At 39.9% G+C, this 20,236-nt stretch overlaps 1 protein-coding gene across 1 annotated transcript in view; it reads right to left on the bottom strand.

The window, feature by feature from the left end:
- SYNE1 (spectrin repeat containing, nuclear envelope 1) overlaps positions 1 to 20,236 on the bottom strand; it is a 554,350-nt gene that overhangs the window by 417,597 nt on the left and 116,517 nt on the right. Inside the window, exons 14-21 of the mRNA XM_006874353.1 lie at positions 17,323 to 17,419; positions 15,837 to 16,039; positions 11,773 to 11,937; positions 11,149 to 11,301; positions 9,690 to 9,833; positions 4,875 to 5,048; positions 820 to 978; positions 152 to 316 (exon numbers count right to left, since the gene is read on the bottom strand). Of these exons, the coding sequence (XP_006874415.1) occupies positions 152 to 316; positions 820 to 978; positions 4,875 to 5,048; positions 9,690 to 9,833; positions 11,149 to 11,301; positions 11,773 to 11,937; positions 15,837 to 16,039; positions 17,323 to 17,419 (1,260 nt within the window). The remainder of the gene's footprint in view (positions 1 to 151; positions 317 to 819; positions 979 to 4,874; positions 5,049 to 9,689; positions 9,834 to 11,148; positions 11,302 to 11,772; positions 11,938 to 15,836; positions 16,040 to 17,322; positions 17,420 to 20,236) is intronic.

Raw genomic sequence — 20,236 nt, forward strand, 5'->3', positions numbered from 1 at the left:
ACAACAACATACAAAGTTTCTACCTTCCTCCTTCACCTATACATCTTTCTGTTGAGATCAGATCAAAGTGCTCTTTAAAACAAAAACAAGTTTGTCAATCAGGACCTCCTGTCCAGGCGCACAGGCGAGTGTCCGTGGAGGGTGGACTCACCGTGTGTCTCTGCAGGAGGTCCTCGGGGTCCCCCTTCTCCTCCAGACCCTCCTGAGCGATCCGCAGCACTTTCTCCAGCTCCGCTCGAGACTCTTCAAACTTCTTCATCAAGCGACTGTTGGTTTCCACATGTTTCTTCCAATCTCCAGTTTTCTTCACCATATTCTTCATTAAAAACAAAACAAAACAATCTTAAAGTGATGCTATGTCCTCATTATTGAAAGCATCATTGTGTTACAGAGTATTATATCTTTAAATAAACACTTCAAGGAATAGATATCATTACCCCTTTGGAGTAATTAACCCCTTTGAAGATGAAGAGCAGCCTTGTTGGCACAGTGGTTAAGCACTCAACTGCTAACCAAAAGTTTGGCAGTTCAAATCCACCAGCCGCTCTGAGGGAACAGTCTGGTTTCATAAAGATGGGCAGCCTTGGAAACTCCACTCTCTCCTATAAGGTCATTATTAGTCAGAATTGTTTTAATGTTAGTTTTTCCCCCATGATTAATCAATATTAGCGAAAGCAGAAGTAAAATGATTGGTTTGCAAACACCAGTAGGTGCGGAATCTTGAGAAGACTGCACACATGATGCATTAGGTTGAGGTGGGTTCACTTTCTGTTTTCTTTGGACAGAGCTCATCACTCTCAAGCAGCGAGAACAAATTACCTGAAAAGCCACGTGCACGTCGGCCATCTGTCTCTGTAGCTTTGTTTGATCAAAATGCTTTAACACGTTGCTCACAGTCACAAACTTCTGAACACTCTGGCTGCCTTTCTCAATCAGTGTCAAGGTCTCCTTACAGCTTTCTTGACATGCTAACAGCTCCTACAAGGACAGGAAGCAGCAACAATGAACAGAACCCTTACAAACAGCGAGAACAATGATGTGGAACCTTCAGGCTTTGACACTGAAATCCAGAGGATGGTCATTTCTTCAAAATGTCTCAGTTTGAAGCAGCTACTAACGTCCTGGTGTGGCGCTGTAGGATAAAGCACTGGTCCTGCAAGGTTGGCTTGAACCACAAGGTCAGAGGTTCAAATCCACCAGTCGCTCCTCAGAAACACTATACAGAGTCCCTCTGAGTCGGAACCGATTCAACAACACTTAACAACAACAGTAACAACTAAAGTTAGTGCTTTTTGTGCGGGATACTAAATATCACAGTGAGTGCTGTTTGAGAGTTATTATATTACATGCACATCTTATTAACAATAAGAAAAAGACAGAGTATCAAAACTGTTGTTTGGTACGTGGAGGAGATTGTAATCATTGTGAAGAAACCAAGCATGATTTTTTGAATGTAAAACTGATAATCTGCCCTGTACACCTTCACTCAATTCACAATAAATTAAAAATTCTAAAAAAAAACAAAACAAAAAATCCAGTTGTTTGTCTAAGATCTGCAATCCGTCATTAATGAGACGCATCAGCCACTCCTTGGAAACCCTATACAGAGTCGCTATGAGTTGGAACCAATTTAATGACACTTAACAATCACAACAATTGGTTCCTAATGAAAACATGTTAGTTTGAGCCCAACCGTCAATTCCTCAGGAAAAAGATGTGCTGGTCTGCCGGCTTCAAGATGTTGTTGTTGTTGAGAAATTACCCAGCCCAAACCAATGGAGCTGGTCAATTGCTTTCCTTTCTTTCTTTTTTTGCTTGAATTCACACTACTTAATTTCAACCTCCTCAATTGTTTTAGAAAAAGATTTCAAACTGCTGATTTGGTAACCATTTTTAGTAACGTAGATGCAAATACAAAAAGTGGGGCTTTTGGTTTGCTTTTTATCCAACAAAATAAGGACAATTTTTTGAAGTTTTAGGAGGGGAAAGAGGTAATGTAAATGAAAAGACATTAAATAGCATTTTAATTCTGCATGGATTATTTCTGCATGGAATATCCTAATTGGGAAATGTAAGATATGGCATGTCTCAAAGTGAAGGATTATTCTTTTTGTCACTGTGATGAGATGTCATTAGAACAGGACTTGGTGACATACCTAATCATTGTGGCTTCACTGTTAATAATTAGAAGAATTACCACCAGTTACGGAGTACATACTATAGACTAGTATGTGCTAGTCTTATACAATATCTCCTATAAGATAAGCACTAGATTGTGAACTCCAACGTTAGGAATTCAAACCTACCAGCTGCTCCTTGGAAACCCTATGCAAGGTTGCTATGAGTTGAAATCAGCTCAATGTCATGTAACAATGACAACAACAACATAATGAGATTATGGAGACCTGATAAGGCACTGTAGGATGAGCACTGGACCACAAAGTCGGTTTGAACTGCAAGGTTGGCAGTTCAAATCCACCAGCAGGTCCTCAAAAACCCTATGCGTCACACTAAGTCAGAACCAACTCGATGGCACTTAACAACAACAAATAATGAGACTAGAGTCCTGCTGTGTCACTGTAGTTATCCTACAGCGCACTGCACTGCTAACCACAAAGTCAGGGGTTCAAACCCACCAGCTGCTCCTTGGAAACTATATACAGGGTGGCTATGAGTCAGAACCAACTTGACTGCACTTAAAAAGAACATCATAATAAGATTATGTAACATCTTATATAACAAGCTATCAATTTAGGTATTATCAACTTACTTTTAAAGTGAGGAAATTACCATGGCCAAGTCTTGGTAGTTTGCCATGTCAGACCCACCACCGGCACCTCAGAAACACCTCTACAGTGTTGCTGTGAATCGGAACCAGCTCAGCGGCACTTAATAACAACAACAATGACTTCAGAACTAAGATTTGAACACAAGTGTTACTTGCCCCCATTACACTCTGTTCTTTCAACCAAATGATGCTTCCTGCCTCTAAGAATCTATGTCAATGAATGCAGTAGTAAGCCCTTTATAATTTCACCATCCTCTGCTGGATAGATCCATTCATAATACACTGACGAAAGAAGTCCACTAACTATAGCACTCAGACAGACCTACTTCCTAAAAATGAAACAAAGAAAAATGGTTACTATATCAAACATATCTCAAGAACTTTATGGTTGCTGAAATAGACTTATTCCTAGAGGCAAAGGAAAGAGCTCATAAGACACAGATTAAACATTGTTGTTATGTCTGACACAGTTCTGACTCATAGCAACCCTGTATAAGGTTTCCAAGTAGTAGCTGGTGGATTTGAACTGCTAACCTTGTGGTTAACAGTCCAGGAGTAATACTACAATATCACACCACTTTACAGATACCACATGGAAAAAAGAATATATATATTTGTTGTTGTTGTTAAATGTCATCGAGCTGGTTCCGACTCACAATGACCCTGTATAGGGTTTCCAAGACTTGAAATCTTTGCAAGAGCAAAATCCTGATCTTCTCCTGCAGAGTGGCTGGTGGCCTTTAACCACAGACCTTGTGGCTCCAAGTGCAGTACTTAGAATATAGAGCCACCATGCTCCTGAATATAATATATGTATATATATGTGTGTATATGTGTGTATATATGTGTGTGTATGTGTGTGTATGTGTGTGTATGTGTGTATATATATATATATATGCATTTGTTGTTGTCAAGTGCACTTGAGTCGATTCTAACTCATAGAGACCTTGTATAGGGTTTCCAAGGATCAGTTGGTGGATTTGAACTGCTGACAGTGTGATTCCCAGTCCAATGCCACACCAGGAGTCCATATATATGCTTCAGAGACTTCATAGAAATTTTCCATTATATTTTAATTCCACTTTTCTATGAACTTTTTGAAGCCTCCTGATGTTACACTGTAGGATAAGCACTGGACAGGTCACCACAAGGTCAATGGTTCAAACCCACCAGCTGCTCCTCGAAAACCACTTAAAAACAACATGCATATGTTTGTTGTGGTTTCTAAGTGCTGTCGAATCAGTTCTGACTCATAGCGACTCTGTATAGGATTTCCAAGGAGTGGCGGCAGGTTTGAACCACAGAAGACATTAAGTGCATCATCTGACTCACAGCGTTGCTCAGTTCACAGACGGAAGAGTCATGTGCCTTTGAATAAACCAGTCTTTTAACGTTACTCCACAGACTGAACGCACTGAGATGATCAGAGTGTGACTTTAGGGAGCCCCCATGCAGCACCACACTTCCAGATGCACTGTTGCCTGGACGCTACACTGAAAACTACACTTTGCTGACAGCTGAGTCGGATTTCCATCAGTGTTTATACTGACATCAAGAGCAGTGACGTCAGCTTGAGGACTAAGGTATGCCTGACCCAAGCCATGGTATTTTCAATAACCTCATATGCATGTGAAAACTGGACAGTGAAAAAAGGAAGAACATAGACTAATGAATGCATTTGAGTTATGGAGTTGGAGGAGAATATTAAAAGTACCATGGACTACCAAAAGGACAAACCAATCTGTGTTGGAAGAAGTACAGCCAGAATGCTCCTTGGAAGCCACAATGGTCATACTTCAGACATACTATCAGGAGGGACCAGTCCCTGGAGAAGGATATCATGTTTGGTAAAGTGGAGGGTCAGAGAAAAAGAGGAAGACCCCCAGCGAGATGGATTGGCACAGCAGCAGCAATGGGCTCAAACACAGCAAAAATTGTGAGATTGGCGCAGGACCAGGCACTGTCTGGTTCTGTTTTGCATAGGGTCATGGTGAGTTGGTACCAACTATATGGCACATAACAACAACAACAACAACAACAGAAGTGCTTGTATGTAACTACTCCTGTTGAAAGTACTTTTTCTTACCTGATGTTTTTGTTTAAAGAGAGCGCTGGATTGTGCCTCGTGTTCAAGAATTGTAATAATTTCATTGATCTTCTCAACTGAGTCATAAAAGCTTGTCATCTGCTTTTCCAGCTCTTCTAATGGAGTCAACAGCTGTTGCGACTCATAAAGGAGTGGGGAGTAACATTCCTTGACCTTTCAAAATACAAAGATGAAAATTCCATTAAACATCATTAAGTACCAGGAGCTCAGGACATGGTGCATAGCTCTCTCGGGAACATGTTCTTTACTTCCTTGTCAGTTGCTGCTTTCAAATTCCTAACACATTTTGAAAATCACACATGATATTTTCATGCATTTGTTCAGATTCCTGTTTAAAAAACAGGACTGTTCCACTGAGACACAGAAATAGCTACAATATTTCTTCATGAAAATCCATACATCCTATGCCTGCGAAAGTGAACAATGAAATTGATGCATTTGAGTTATGGTGTTGGAGGAGAATATTGAAAGTACCATGGGCTGCTAAAAGAACAAACAGATCTGTGTTGGAAGAAGTGTAGCCAGAGTGCTCCTGGGAAGCCAGGATAGCCAGATTTGTCTCTCATACTTTGGACATATTGTCAGGAGGGACCAGTCCCTGGAGAAGAATATCATGTTTGGTAAAGTGAAGGATCAGAGAAAAAAAGGAAGACCCCCAGTGAGATGGACTGACACAGTGGCAGCAGCAGTGGGCTCAGGCATGGCAATGATTGTGAGGTTGCTCAGGACTGGGCAGTGTTTCTTTCTGTTGTGCAAAGCATTATTATGAGCTGGTACCAACTCGATGGCACCTAACAACAACAACATCAGTCCATCTGCGTATCACTCTCCTATCTCAGTGAGTGTAGTGTATGAGCCAGAAGGCATCAAATTCCACCAATAAACGGCATCTCATCTTTCCTGTGGTCTGGATCTCTGAATGAGAATTGTTGTTATTGTATGCTGTCGAGTTGGTTCTGAACCACAATGACTCTATATAGAGTTTCCAAGGAGCAGCTTGTGGATTTGAACCACTGATCTTTACTTAGGTTAGCAGTACAGTGCTTAGCTTACAGCGCCACACCCAGGACTCCTGAACTAAGGTCATTCATTATTTAGGCCAGTCCAGTTTTTATATTCAAGAAATGTCCTACTTAAAATACTGAGTCCAGATAAGCTGTACAAACTTATCGGCTTACTTTTACCAGACCAGGGTATGAACCCATTCAACCAAGCCCTATCCACTGCTAAGAATTTGCATTTCAGCCCAAATACACTAAATCAGAACCATCTGCCTTATCTTTAGGATGAAACTCTAAACTCCTATAGCTCAAGAGCTCCATAAAGTGCCTGTCTCATCATAATTTACATTTGAATCCAAGAGCAGACATTTCCACAAGAACTTTCCATTTCTTCTCATTTCACTTAAGATGGCTTCTAAAGTATTCATACTTTCACAAAACCAAGGAATGGAAATTAAGTCATACTGGCTAGTACACTAATACTTCCCAACCTTAAATTATAGACAGGCATGCACTCACGTTACCAGTGATATTATAAAAGTCATCCTTGAAGAAAGTGGGGGTAACATTTTCCCACATTGTTAAACACAGCATGGTACATTAGAAACCCATACCTGTTCTAGCATATACTGTCTGAAAGATAAACTTAACAAAAGAAAGTTTTAGTCCTTCTGTAACAAGATTTTGCTAAAAGTACCCTGAGCAAAAACCAAGAGAAGCTTTTAATAGTAAAAAATCTGTGCTTTATAAAATGTTCCTGTGCGCAACAAAAATGTACCATGCTGCTGCATCTGAAACAGCAGTAAAAGCATTTAATGACTTAAATTGTGTATTTAGACACAATTTAGCTTCCTTCTGGACTGTCTGGGTCTCTTAACCTGTCCCAGGCTATATACAAGTCCAGCTAAAACTCCTGAGAGCTGCTTGAAGCTTATCAAACTGAAAATGTTGACTTAAATCTGTACCTATTGTTTAGTAAAGTTTGCTGGCAACAGATATTATCATTATTTCTCATCACCTTCAAATTATAAATAACTCTCATTTCAACGTTAAAAATAAAATGTGTTAAAAATCCACACTCAATGTGGCAAGACCTGGGGACTCCTGGGCTCAGAGTCAGTGACATAGCCACAGAGGACTAGAGTGGAGAGTGAAGCATCCACCTGATAAGAGAGGGCATATGCACAAGAACACCCACACTTGCAGATAATACCCACTTGACCTGGCTTCAATGACTGGATGACCAGAGCTCAACTAGAAGAAGAAAGAAGAGGAAAAAAAGAGTAATCTGATACAACTTGATGAACTTGACCTACATCTATGGATGCAGTAGCTCAAAAGAGGGAACAAGTCTTTACAGCAAGGATCATTCCCACCCCCTCCACACACAGAGTAGACAGGGATTGGCAACTTGGACATTGGCTATCCAAAATGGGGGGACTACAAAGGCAAGAAGTGACTGGCTTACAAGCTTTCAAGAGGGAACCTAGATCCAGAGGGCATGGAGGAAGGTAGAATATCCACCGAGTAGTATCCAATCTGTCTGGGTGGGGCTGATGAAAGGAGATGCGGATAGGTCTCTTGTGATACAATAGTGAATAATTGTTATCAGGACTGATTGTGAGGGATGAAAATGTAAAGGTATACATTTTGTAGCAAGAGGAGGGGAGTGATTGACTTTGAAGTCTAGGAGAGGAGGTCCCTGGGACCATCAAGGGAGAAGAGCGGAGAGCGGGACCCTACCAAGAGAAGCAGTGATGCCTGAGATGGAGACAGAAGATGACATGGAGAGATGGAACAGCTGGTTACTTTAGACTCAGAGAGAGAGAGGGAGAGGGGCTGTGCTGACGACCGGGGGTGGGGGGGGGAAGGGGGGGAGCAGGCTTGCAGGGTATACCCTTTGGTTGGTTGATGATGCATGGAGGGGATTGTAACCATGGCAATGAAATGATTATATGATAGGATGAATGTAAAGCTAATGTTCTCCCATGTAAACTATCACATACTTCACGATAAAACATTAAAACAAAATCCACTCTTAAATCTGCAGCAGTTGGACAGACAGGGGGTTCTTTTCTTATTCATGAACCATGCTTCTCCCAACTGTCACTTCCTCTCAATTCCTCTGCTTTTCCATTAATTATCCATGATTCAGCTCATATATGGCACTGCAGGAGACACACTCAACCATAAGGTCAGTTTGAACTACAAGATTGGTAGTTCAAACTCACCAGCCGCTCCTCGGAAACTCTATACAGAGTCTCTTTGAGTCAGAACCGACTCTACAGCACTTAACAATAACAGCTACATTGATCTCATGTAGGACATGAAATCCTGGCCTCTACTTTCCTTTCCTGGAGTCCTGGTGTGGTGCTGTGGGATAATGCACTGGACCACTAGGTCAGTTTGAACAGCAAGGTCAGCAGTTCAAATTCACCAGCCACTCCTCTGAAATTCTATGTTGTTGTTGTTGTTATGTACCATGAAGTCAGTTCTGATTCATAGCGACCCTGTACAGGGTTTCCGGGGCTGTAAATCTTTACGGGAGCAGAAAGTCTCACCTTTCTCACGCGGAACAGCTGGTAGTTTTGAACTGCTAACCGTGAGATTAGCAGTCCGATTTGTAACCACTACGCTACCAGAGCGCCTTCTGAAACTCTATACAAGGTCACTATTAGTCAGAAGAGACTCAAAGACAGTTAACAACAACAACTTTTCTCTCCTAGTCAACAGGTATTTTTTGTTTTCTAAGTCCTCTTTCTTTTGTTTTCCAAGTCTTCATTACAAAATGTTTCTATTTATTTATTGTGCCAGAAATTAACTATCCTATCAAAATAGACATCACAAACAATATTATCTTCCTAAAATTCAACTTTAGATTAATAACCCTGAAAGACCATCTAAGATTCTGTCTCTGTCTCCATACAAAAGTCTCATCAATAAAATAAACTATCCTAAGTCTAAGGTGAGATTATGGTGTGGTGCTGAAGGATGAGTACTGGACCACAAGGTTGGTTTGAACTGCAAGGTCGGTGGCTCAAACTCATCAACTGTTTCTCAAAACTTTATGCAGAGATATTATGAGTTGGAACCAGCTCGAGGGCACACAGCAACAAGGCGAGACCAGTGAGATAACAGGCAGAGTTTCTACTGCTTTGTGGTTATACCAGCAAATAAAGGAGCTTAGATGGAGGTATTTCAGGAACACTCAATGGGGATTCGTTTTCATTCAAATACATGAACTCTTGCTTCTCTCTCTCTGCCTCTCATTCTGTGTATTTATTTACAGCACTGACTTACCAAGTGTTGCTGGTTTTTTCCTCCAAAAAAGGTCTACCTTTCTATTAAAATATAGTTACTGGTGTTGGTGGTGGTTATGTGCCGTGGAGCCGGTTCCGAGTCATAGCGACCCTATATAGGGTTCCCGAGGCTGTAAATCTTTACGGGAGCAGAAAACGTCATTGTTCTCCCATGGAACAGCTGCTAGTTTCGAACTGCTGACCCTAAGGGTAGCAGCCCAATTCATAACCACTACGCTACCAAAGCTCCTTAAAATATAGCTACTAGCACTTCTAAAGTAACAGAGGTAATATTTGGTATATCAGCTTCATCGCTTTCTTTGTAAAATTGATATCAAAACTTCCTAATTCAAGAAACATAAAAAGAGGCAAAAGCACGGTTTGTTAGTAAGCAGACCAGCTGTCTCTGCCCGTGGGAGGAAAGGAGGAGAGGAGGGAAGTCTGTGAAGGCCCTGCTGGTGTCTCAATGTGCGGTGCATTTGACATTTCCCAACCTTGGCTAGCTGCTCCTTGAGCCCAGACATGGTCAGAAACATTTCTTTAGCTTCTTCTTGGGGACTTTCTTTTGTGATGAGGTGGGCTGTCTTTGTAATCATCTTGTACTGTGCATCCATCACCGGTACCCTCTGTTCAATATCCTGCAGGAAGAAGCATTGAATCAGCCTATTAACAACATGGAGCATGGCCTTTGGATTGTGCTCAGAAGACAGAACAAGGACCAACAGCGATCATAGAAGATGCTATGTGCATTTGGAGATTACACTTATTGCTTTCCTCCTGTACCAGGTACCAGTTGCTGTGGAGTCGGTTTAGACTCATAGCGACCTCATGTGTGAAGAGTAGAATTGCTCCATAGAGTTTTCAAGGCTTTTGGAAGCAGATCGCCAGCCCTTTCTGGGGAGATTCAAACCACCAACCATATGGTTAGTAGCTGAGTGCATAATTGTTTGCCGCCCACAAACCATTCAAACCCATTGCCATGGAGATAATTGCAACTCATAGCAATCCAAGACAGAGCCCAACTATTCAAAGGGTTTCTAAGGCTGTAAATTTTTACAGAGGTCAACTGCCCGCAGAGCAGCTAGTGGGTTCAAACCACCAACCTTCAGGTTAGGAACCCAGCACTTAAACCACTTGTACCACCAGGGCTCCTTTTCCTTCATTATTAATCTATTAAACAAATAAATAAATAGAAACTTTTCTTTAAAAGTGATCCTAAATCCTTAACTTACCATAAACATTACTGAATAATCTTCAAACTTCCAAAATACCATAAGGAAAATTTAATTTTCCTATAGTCCTGGTGTGGTACTGCAGGATAAGCCTAGGACTGCTAACCATAAGGTCCATGGTTCAAACTCTCCAGTTGCTCCTCGGAAACCCTATACAGGGTCACTATGAGTCAGAAGCAACTGGATGGTACTTAACAACAACAACATGGTCTTTTCACACAATGACAAGCAGAGTCTATATCTTATCCTTACATCAAGAGTCTTGGATCCTTGTGTGTCTACGGCCATTTAAAATTTTTAATGTTGATGGCTTTTATAGCTTAACAAAATCTTTCCATGTCATTAAATATTCTTTTACGACTTTATCTTTGAGAGCTGCAGAATATTCAAAATATGGAACTATTACAACTCATCTCATGGAACTTTTGTCGTTGAAAGCCTTTAAACAAATTCCTCATTGTTAGATATATTGTCTATAGAGTCTCCTGTGTTCTCTTGTTGCTTAATAACTGGGTTTTAGAAACTCTCTGAATAGAAACTCATTTGAAATGATTAGATCAGGCTGAAACATAACTTTATAAAATTCAACTCTAGTTTTTATGTGATGTATAAATCAGGATATGTAGGACCTAAAAATAATGCCTGTGGTCATCTGAATAACCCCTCTGATTGTTTATCTTCACAGCAGAATCAATCTCTTATGGTCCAGAATTCCCCTCACCTCCAAGTCTTGAATTAATAACTTGACATTAATAAAGGAGACGTCTAAGGGTTCAGAGAGCTTCCTCTGGGCCTGGGTTGCAAAAGCAGACAGGGTCTGAACGCAATCTGCATATTCTTTCTTCATTCTGTCCATTTCGTCAGCTCGAGCATACTGTGAAAGCAAGGGTAGGGGTCACATGCTGAGAAATCATTAAGCAGAGATTTGAGACTTGTATACCCTTCATTTCTCCATGCTTTCTGCAATTGTGATATGGTCAAAAAAGACGCCAACTCTTGCTTCTTATTTTAAATACATTTCAATTAAGTTAAATTACTGTGACATACAAAAGGAATTAGCATAAACTGAAGAACTCACTTCTGATGTGAAGCCTGAAGCATTCCCTATAAGTAGATCCCATATGGCAACATAATTCTGAATCAAATGATAAATTCTGTAATGTTCCTTCATTAACATTGGAAAAGTACGAATTACCACATACAAATGTTATCAGTTCTAAACATACCTATACTCCGCACTAATTCGATAAGAATTCGGTAAGACTATTACAGTCTCTGAGCAGTGTTTATCACAACAGATATAAAACACACACGCTGTAGGAATATATAGATCCGGAAGACATACTTGCTTGACTTCCATAAATAAATCCCTCCACCGCCCATTCAGTAACAGTAATTGCTGCTTAAGATCCTGGGAAACTATTTCGTCACAGGTTTCGATGAGGAAATTGCCAGCATCGTTCATAATGGTGTGTTGCTGAATCCAGTGAGGCAAATTGCGAAAAAAATCCTAAACAGTAAAGAGAGCACGATATTGGAAACCATAAACCAAAAATTGCTGATCTGGACATGAACGGACTCGGGAAAAATATCTTTGTTCTCAAACTTGTGTACATTTTAAGGAAAATATTAAAAGAACTCTCCAATACAACTTCTTAATAAAGAGGTTCAAATCTATGAACTTGAAATGGTAAGCGTCATTTTAGAATGCAAGACAACCTCCTTTTTAGTTTTAGATTGTTGCTGTTGAGAATATACGTAGGTAGTATGATACACACCAATTCAACCATTTCTCCAGGTTCTTTCAGTGACACTAACTACATTTCTAAGTTGGGCTACTATGCTCACCCTCCTTTGTTGAGTTGTTGGTCCCCCATCACCATAAGCTCATGGTCCCCAAAGTGGCTCTTGTCACTTTGCTCTTAAAAGATCAGAATGCTCAAAGCAGACATTTTTTACTGGTTTATCTATTGTTTGGATTAAGAAGGTTTCAGAAGATATTTTTGTTTTAGGATTTAAAAAATTATTTCAGGGCAATAGTTTCTGGAGTCCATCCAGTCCTCTTGGCACCCATAGGTCTGCAACCAAGAGGATTTGACATTCTGTTCCACATTTTTCCCCTTTCGATCAGAATTCTTTTATAGACTCGTTGAACACAAGTTCTGTAATGCTAGCAGGCACCAACCAGTTCTTCTCGTCTCCTGGCAAAGGAAGATGTTCATGGGGGCACTAGCCACCCCTTCCATATGCCCTTCCTACTCCTGACTCCCCTCCTCCTGCTGCTCTAAAAGAATATGGGTCATACTCTTTGTTGAAGACTAAACAAAATGATTTTTGACCATTTTCTGATATTCTCATTTTATGACTAATGAAAAAGCTAAGTTTCAGTTAAGTCATCATCTACAAACTAATAAATACCAGTGTCAAGGTCACACACACACAAAAAAGTCCCACAATATTTTCAGAAAATACATGTCTGTTACTTTGGGTTTTTTAATTTGAATATAGTATATCAAGGTATTTTTCAATGATTGAGATAAACTATCAAAGGAATCATTGTTTTGAATTCAATATCTAGGTCAACAGTAAATATGGTAAAAAGGTTTCTAAAAAGTTTGTGGAAAAATCCCATTATCTTTTTAATTCTATTTCTCCCACAAACTTTCTGAAGCCCCCTTGCACAATAACATCCTTTCTTACATGTGTCAAGTACCACACTTGGCAGTGACACCATTTTCAGCTCAATCCATGCTAAATGAATGGGTGCACATGGACATACATACATGTTGTTGTCCAGTGCCATTGAGTCATTTCTAACTCATAGCAACCCTGTAGAGGGGTTCTGAGGAGCAGAGCAACTGGTGAGTTTGAACCACCGACCTTGAGATTCAAATCGACCTTGCGGTCTAGTGCTTTTCCCACAGTGCCACACCACAATTCCACCTACGGGCAGTCACCAAAGTAAAAACCAAAGACAACTCAAAATGTTTTTCATAAGCCACGTGGGAGTTGCTCCTTCTAGTTCTGGTGACTGTATTCCCTGGAATCAAGTGAATGCATACAGTATCCACCAAGGCAAAAGCAAAATCTGAATGGATAGAAAACTATTGCCATTCTCATCTAGGCACAGACATTTAATCTATAGGAAACACAGAACGGTAAGCAATAATAAATTATAAATCTACGTTGTTATTGTTAAGTGCCATTGAGTCGGTTCCAACTCATAGCAACCCTGTGTAGGGTTTCCAAGGATCGGCTGGTGGATTTGAATCACTAACCTTTCAAATAGCAGTCCAGTGCTTAGCATATAGTGCCACATCAGGATTTAGACACAGGCAGGCATTCTAATGTATGAATTCTAACGTATGCACTGTTCTTTGTACGGGGAGACTGACAGCTTAGTATCTTGTTGCTATTGTTGTTAAGTGCCATTGAGTCGGTTCTGACTCATAGCCATCCTGTATAGGGTTTCCAAGGAGTAGCTGGTGGGTTTGAACTACAACTTTGTGGTTCAAACCCACCTTGTGGTCTATCTAGTGTGGGCTATCAGCATCACACCAGGACTCCATCTTAGTATCTACTACGTATTAATTTACTTGTCATCTGGGAATGTTCACAGCTTAGTCACGGACATGCTGCAATTCCTGTTCTTGTTGTGTTTAGAAGCATTGGATCCTCAGGCACACAGAATAACACAGTTCAACTAAAACTCAGAAATGCTGAATGCTATGGTACATCATCTAGCAACCTCTCCACCACAATCAACATTCTAAATCTAGTCACGAACAAACCACTGAGACAACTAAGATTTATTGATTTATTCCTATTCGGTATGACCCAGAACTATTTATTACTCTCCCCATGATTCACAAAGACTGGAAGCATTTTTAATCATATTTTTTCAATGATTGCTTTGAGATTTCTATTGGCTACGAAGTGACCTGCTGTCATCGAGTTGGTTCTGACTCATAGCGACCCCGTACAGGGTTTTTAAGACAGCAAATCATAAAGGAAGCAGAAAGCCTCTTCTTTCTCCTGAGGAGTGGCTGGTGGTTTTGAACTGCTGTCCCTGTGGTTAGCAGTCCATTGCTTACCCTACAGCGCCATTAGGACTTCTTACCAATACCTTGTTACTGTTTGTTAAGTGCTATCAAGTTGGTTCTGATTCATAGCCACCCTGTATAAGGCTTTTGAGCAGGACTTGTGGATTTCAACCTTTAACCTTGTGGTTATCTTACACTATCTTATAGTCCAGTGCTTATCTTACAGTACAAAAAATAATTGTACAAATATGAATTTGTTGTTGCTGTTATTAAATGCCATCAAGTCGGTTCTGACTCATAATGACTCTGCATAGGGTTTCCAAGGAGTTTGGATCAAATTGAACTTGTGGCTCAGTGCTTTATCCAACAGCACCACACCAGGACTCCACAAATATAAGGAAGTATGCAGGTGTGACACTGTGGATGAATGCACTAGACTGCAAAAGTCAGCAGTTCAAGCTCACCAATCACTCCTTGGAAACCCTATACAGGACACTATGGGTCAGAAGCAACTCAATGGCACTTAACAACAATGTGCAGAAATTACTCCATTTAACTGATATTTACAGGAAAGTGGAATAAGGGCACTTTATAACAATAGCAACAAGATACTAAGATAGCAGTCTCCCCTTAGAAAAAATAGTGCATACATTAGAATTCAAGTAATACAGTAGCTCTCCAACCCCTCCCATGCATATGCACGCACACACATAGATATCTGTGTGTGCATAACCCTCATAAGATCCATGACACAGGGTTTGTAAAATTGAAAAAAGAAAGAATATTCAAAGAGAAGAAAATGCCAGTTTAGCTGCTTTAAGGATTAAAGTTGCTTTCTTTCTCTTGAAACATTAGGGAATTCCTAGTGGCTGGTTCTTACAGAGGACCCCTTGGGGTGCTGTCGGTAAGCACTGGACTGTTAACCACAAGGTCAGCAATTCAAACCCAGCAGTCAATCCACCGGGAGAAAGCTGAGGCTGTCTGTTGGGTACAGATTTACAGTCTCAAAACCGTAAACAGGATCGCTGTGGGTGGGAATGAAACAGATAGCACTGGGGTTAAGTTTTTGGATGCTCCACTCATGGTCCTATACAGACCGCACTGTGAGCCCAGAGCCCTCTTCCGAATACAAAAATCATGCACTGAACCCAACAAACGGAACTTTTTTTGCAGAACTTTTCTGAAGCAGGGTATTTATGGGTTTAAAATAATTCACTGATGGGAAAACACAACTTGACAGGCCAAGTCAGCATTCTTGAGTCATACTGGGAAATAAATCTATAAGACACCTGCGTAAATCCTGCTGTAAATATCTCTCCATTCTAAATTCACATGAAGTCTTTTCCTTGGTGTAAAACAATTTTACCTTTTTGGCATGCTCTGTTTGACTTAGCATTTTTTCAGCATCCTCCAGCCAAGCTTGAAGACTAGCCACGGTATTGCTATACCGATCCCAGTTAGAAATCACTTCCTCCAACATGCTCCGTACACTTCTCACTTCTACAGATAAATTCCTCCACTGAGCTGTGGTTTCATTCATGAATTTCATCACGTTTTCAGCTTCCTCCACTGGAACAGGTAAAACACAGTAAACACCTTTTTTGTGTACTCTAAATCCAGCATATCTTTTCCACTGCGGTCTTATACCCTAATGTGATTTCATGCCTTTCCTTAGCTTATAAAGGTGACAATGTTAGACTCTCACTCAGTGGAAGCTGGAAATAGCAATACCCTATTCAAAGCCTAAAGATGAGAAAAATATTTTAAACCCCTGATAAATGGAATGAAAAAAAGGCAAATGTGTATCTGTTTGCATTATATATATATTTATATACTTATAATAAAACAGATGGAGGCATACATTTCATTATTCAACAAACACACCACGCTAAACTGAAAACTAAAATCTTTTACAATGTTTGCTGTTGTTGTTAAGTACAATCAAGTCAGTTTTGACTCACAGTGACCCACTATAGGGTTTCCAAGGTATGGGTGGCAAGTTTGAATCCCCCAATCTTGCAGTTCAAACTGATCTTGCAGAGCATTAAATAAATCACAGCACCACACCAGGACTCCTTTACAACATTTGTTGTTGTTGTTACTACCATGGAGTTGGTTCCGACGCATAACAACCCAGCACAGGGTTTCCGAGGCTGTAAATCTTTATTGGAGCAGAAAGCCTCATCTTTCTCCCACGGAACAGCTAGTAGTTTCGAACTGCCGACCTTCAGGTTAGCAGCTTGATTCGTAACCACTAAGCTACCAGAGTTTATATTAATTTAATGGGTGGTATATAACGTCAATGCACTTGGCTGCCAACTGAAAGATTCGAGGTTCAAGTCCATCCAGGGATACCTCAGAAGAAAGGTCTGGCAATCTATTTCTGAAAAAATTGGCCATTGACAGGCCTCAGGAACACAGTTCTACTCTAGTACACACAGAGTCACTATGAGTCAGAATTCATAAGCTGGCAACTTTTTAATAACTATTATTAAGCTCAGTGAATTGATTACTATATTCAATATATTTAATTTTTTGCCTTTAATCCTTAGAATTGAAAACAGGTTGGAAAATTGCAATTTATAAAATGGATGCTTGTTTTGCTCTTTTAGGAGGAGACACACACACACACACACACACACACACACAGAGGAACAGCAGGTTAACACTGGGCAGAAACCACAGGCCAAAAGGGCAATGAAGGGGACTGAGTTCAATCTGTGTATGCCAAAATTTGACATCGTCACACCAGGATTCTGCAGAGAATAAACATAATCTGATCATACAGAAAACTGTGAAGTTCTAAATTTCACTGAATGCAATACTGCACCAAAGTCGCTCTCGTATTTTACCTGAACCATCTGCTTTGACGTACATCTCGGCTGTCTGTTTCAAGATCTCGTATGTCACTTCATATTGCTCAAAGAATTTGCTATTTTCTATAAAAGACTAGAAAAGGGGGAATGGTTATAAGATAGCAAACATTAGGCTCATGCAGATATGTGAACATGTAATGTCTTCATATTTTTGTTTCAGAATAAAATCGGTAAATTCATTATTTAGATTTATGGATATTTTGCCAACAATTTCTGAAACTTACTCTGCTTAAAAAATATCATATTAGCTTCATTGAGTGAACTGAAATATATTCTGAGCATATAAACAGATTCCACACTTTTAATTCTAACTCAACACTAGATAGAGAAAATATTGGATTTCTTTGCTACCCCAGGGTTGCTATTGAAAGAGGCAAGAGGTTTCTACAGAGAAACCTAGCTTCACATTTAGAAAGCACTAAATTTGGAAGGACGTTTTAAAAGATCCCACTGTGTTTTAGCTCTGGGATTCTTTTGCTTTTTGAACAGTACTCCTCATGAATGAATGTGCTCCGGAACTTCAAATTATAAATAACTGGTGCTGTGTAAAAAAAAAAAATAATAAGATAAGTAGAACATGTTCACAAGTGAAAAAAAAAAAAAAAAATCATCTCATAGTCTATCGACTTATTAAGTCTCCCATTTCTATTTTTAAACATTAATTATAAAATAATTATGTCATTAAAATAGTATGTATAAACCTATTATACACACACATATATATATTAGTGTAGGATAAGCACTGGACTGCTAACTGAAAAGTCAGTAGTTCAAATCCATCCACCACTTCTAAGAAACCCTATACAGAGTCACAATGAGTTGAAGCCTACTTGACGGCACTTAATAACAACAATTTATATACATGAAAAGTGTGGAGTCACCATAGAATAAGCACACAAGGTCTGTGGTTCAAATCCAGTAGCAGCTCCTTGGGAGAAAAATGACACTTTCTAGTCCCACAAAGATTTAAAGCCTTGCTGTTGTCATTATTGTTAGGTGTCATCAAGTCGGTACCTATTCATAACGACCCTATGCACAACAGAACAAAACCCTGCCCGGTCCTGTGCCAACCTCACAATTGTTACTACATTTGAGCCCATTGCTGCTGCCACTGTGCCAATCCATCTCACTGGGGGTCTTCCTCTTTTTCTCTGACCCGCTATGTTACCAAACATGCTTCCCCAGGCACTGGTCCTTCCTGATAATATGTCTTAAGTATGAGAGGCGAAGTCTGGCCATCCTGGCTTCCAAGTAGCGTTCTGGCTGTCCTTCTTCCAACACAGATCTGTTTGTTCTTTTGGCAGTTTATTGTTTTTATTAAGTGCCATCGAGTTGGTTCTGACTAAGAGCGGTCCTGTATAGGGTTTCCGAGGAGCAGCTAGTGAGCTTGAACTGCCGATCTTGTGGTTCAAACTAACTTTGTAGTCCTACAGCACGACACTAGGACTCCTTTTAATATTCTCGAACACCATAACCCAAATGCATCAGTTCTTCTTATAGTCTTCCTTATTCATTATCCAACTTTCACATGCTTATGAGGTTATGGAAACTGTCATGGCTTAGGTCAAGCACACTTTGGTCCTCAAATTTATATCTTTGCTCTTAAATACTTTAAAGAGGTCTTGGGCAGCAGATTTGCCTAACATAATACACCATTTGTTTTCTACGCTGCTGCTTCCATGAGTGTTGATGGTTATTCTGAGTGAAATTACGTCTTTGACAACTTCAATCTTTTCTCAATTTATATGGATGTTGTTTATGGGTCCAGTGGTGAGGATTTTTGTTTTCTTTACATTGAGTTGCAACCCATACAAAAAGCTTGTGGTCTTTGATTTTCATCAGTAAGTATTCTAAGTCCTCTTCACTTTCAGCAAGTAAGATTGTATTATCTGCATATCATAGGTTGTTAATGAGTCTTCTTCCAGTCCTGATGCCATGTTTTCCTTCATATCATTCAGCTTCTTGAATTATTTGCTCAGCATACAGATTGAATAAGTATGGTGAAAGAATACAACCCTGGCACACACCATTCCTAATTTAAAAAATTCAATGTTCCCTTGTTCTGTTTGAACAACTGCCTCTTGGTCTATGTACAGGTTCCTCCTGAGCATGATTAAGTGTTCTGGAATACTCATTTGCCACAATGTTGTCCAAGCTTACCAAGATTCAAACAATTGAAAGGCTTTGTGTAGTCAATAAAGCACAAGTAAACATCTTCTTGATAATCTCTGCTTTCAGCTAAGATCCATCTAACATCAGCAATGATATCTCTTGTTCCACATTCTCATCTGAATCTGACTTGAACCTCTGGAAGTTCTCTGTCAATATACAATTGCTTTTGTTAAGTGCTGTTGAGTTGATTCAGACTCATAGCGACTCTGCATAGAGTTTTCGAGGAATGGCTGGTGAGTTTGAACCACCAACCTTGTGGTTCAAACCAACCTTTCAGTCCAGTGCATTAACCCACAGAGCCACACCAGGACCCCTTGGAAACCCTATATAGGCTCGCTATGAGTTGGAACCAACTCCACAACACTTAACAACAACAAGACCAACAATTATATATATGATATATTTAAACTTGCTACGTATAACCAAAACCTTAAATTCTTAATGTAATGCACACCTCTCGTAGTTTTAAACCAATCAATATCCCCTTGCTCTAACAACTGCCTCTTGGTCTGTTACAGATATCTCAAGAACACAGTTAAGTGTTCTGGACTTCTCTTTCTTCATAATATTAGCCAGTTTGTTATGATCCACACCGTCAAGTGTTTTTACACAATCAATAACATACAGCAGTCAAGAGATCAGACGACGTATTGCACTGGGCAAATCTGCTGCACAGGAACTTTTTAAAGTATTGAAGAGCAGAGATGTCAGCTTGAGG

This window comes from Chrysochloris asiatica, unplaced genomic scaffold (assembly GCF_000296735.1).
Source record: "Chrysochloris asiatica unplaced genomic scaffold, ChrAsi1.0 scaffold00271, whole genome shotgun sequence".
In the NCBI taxonomy this organism is placed as follows: Eukaryota; Metazoa; Chordata; class Mammalia; order Afrosoricida; family Chrysochloridae; genus Chrysochloris; species Chrysochloris asiatica.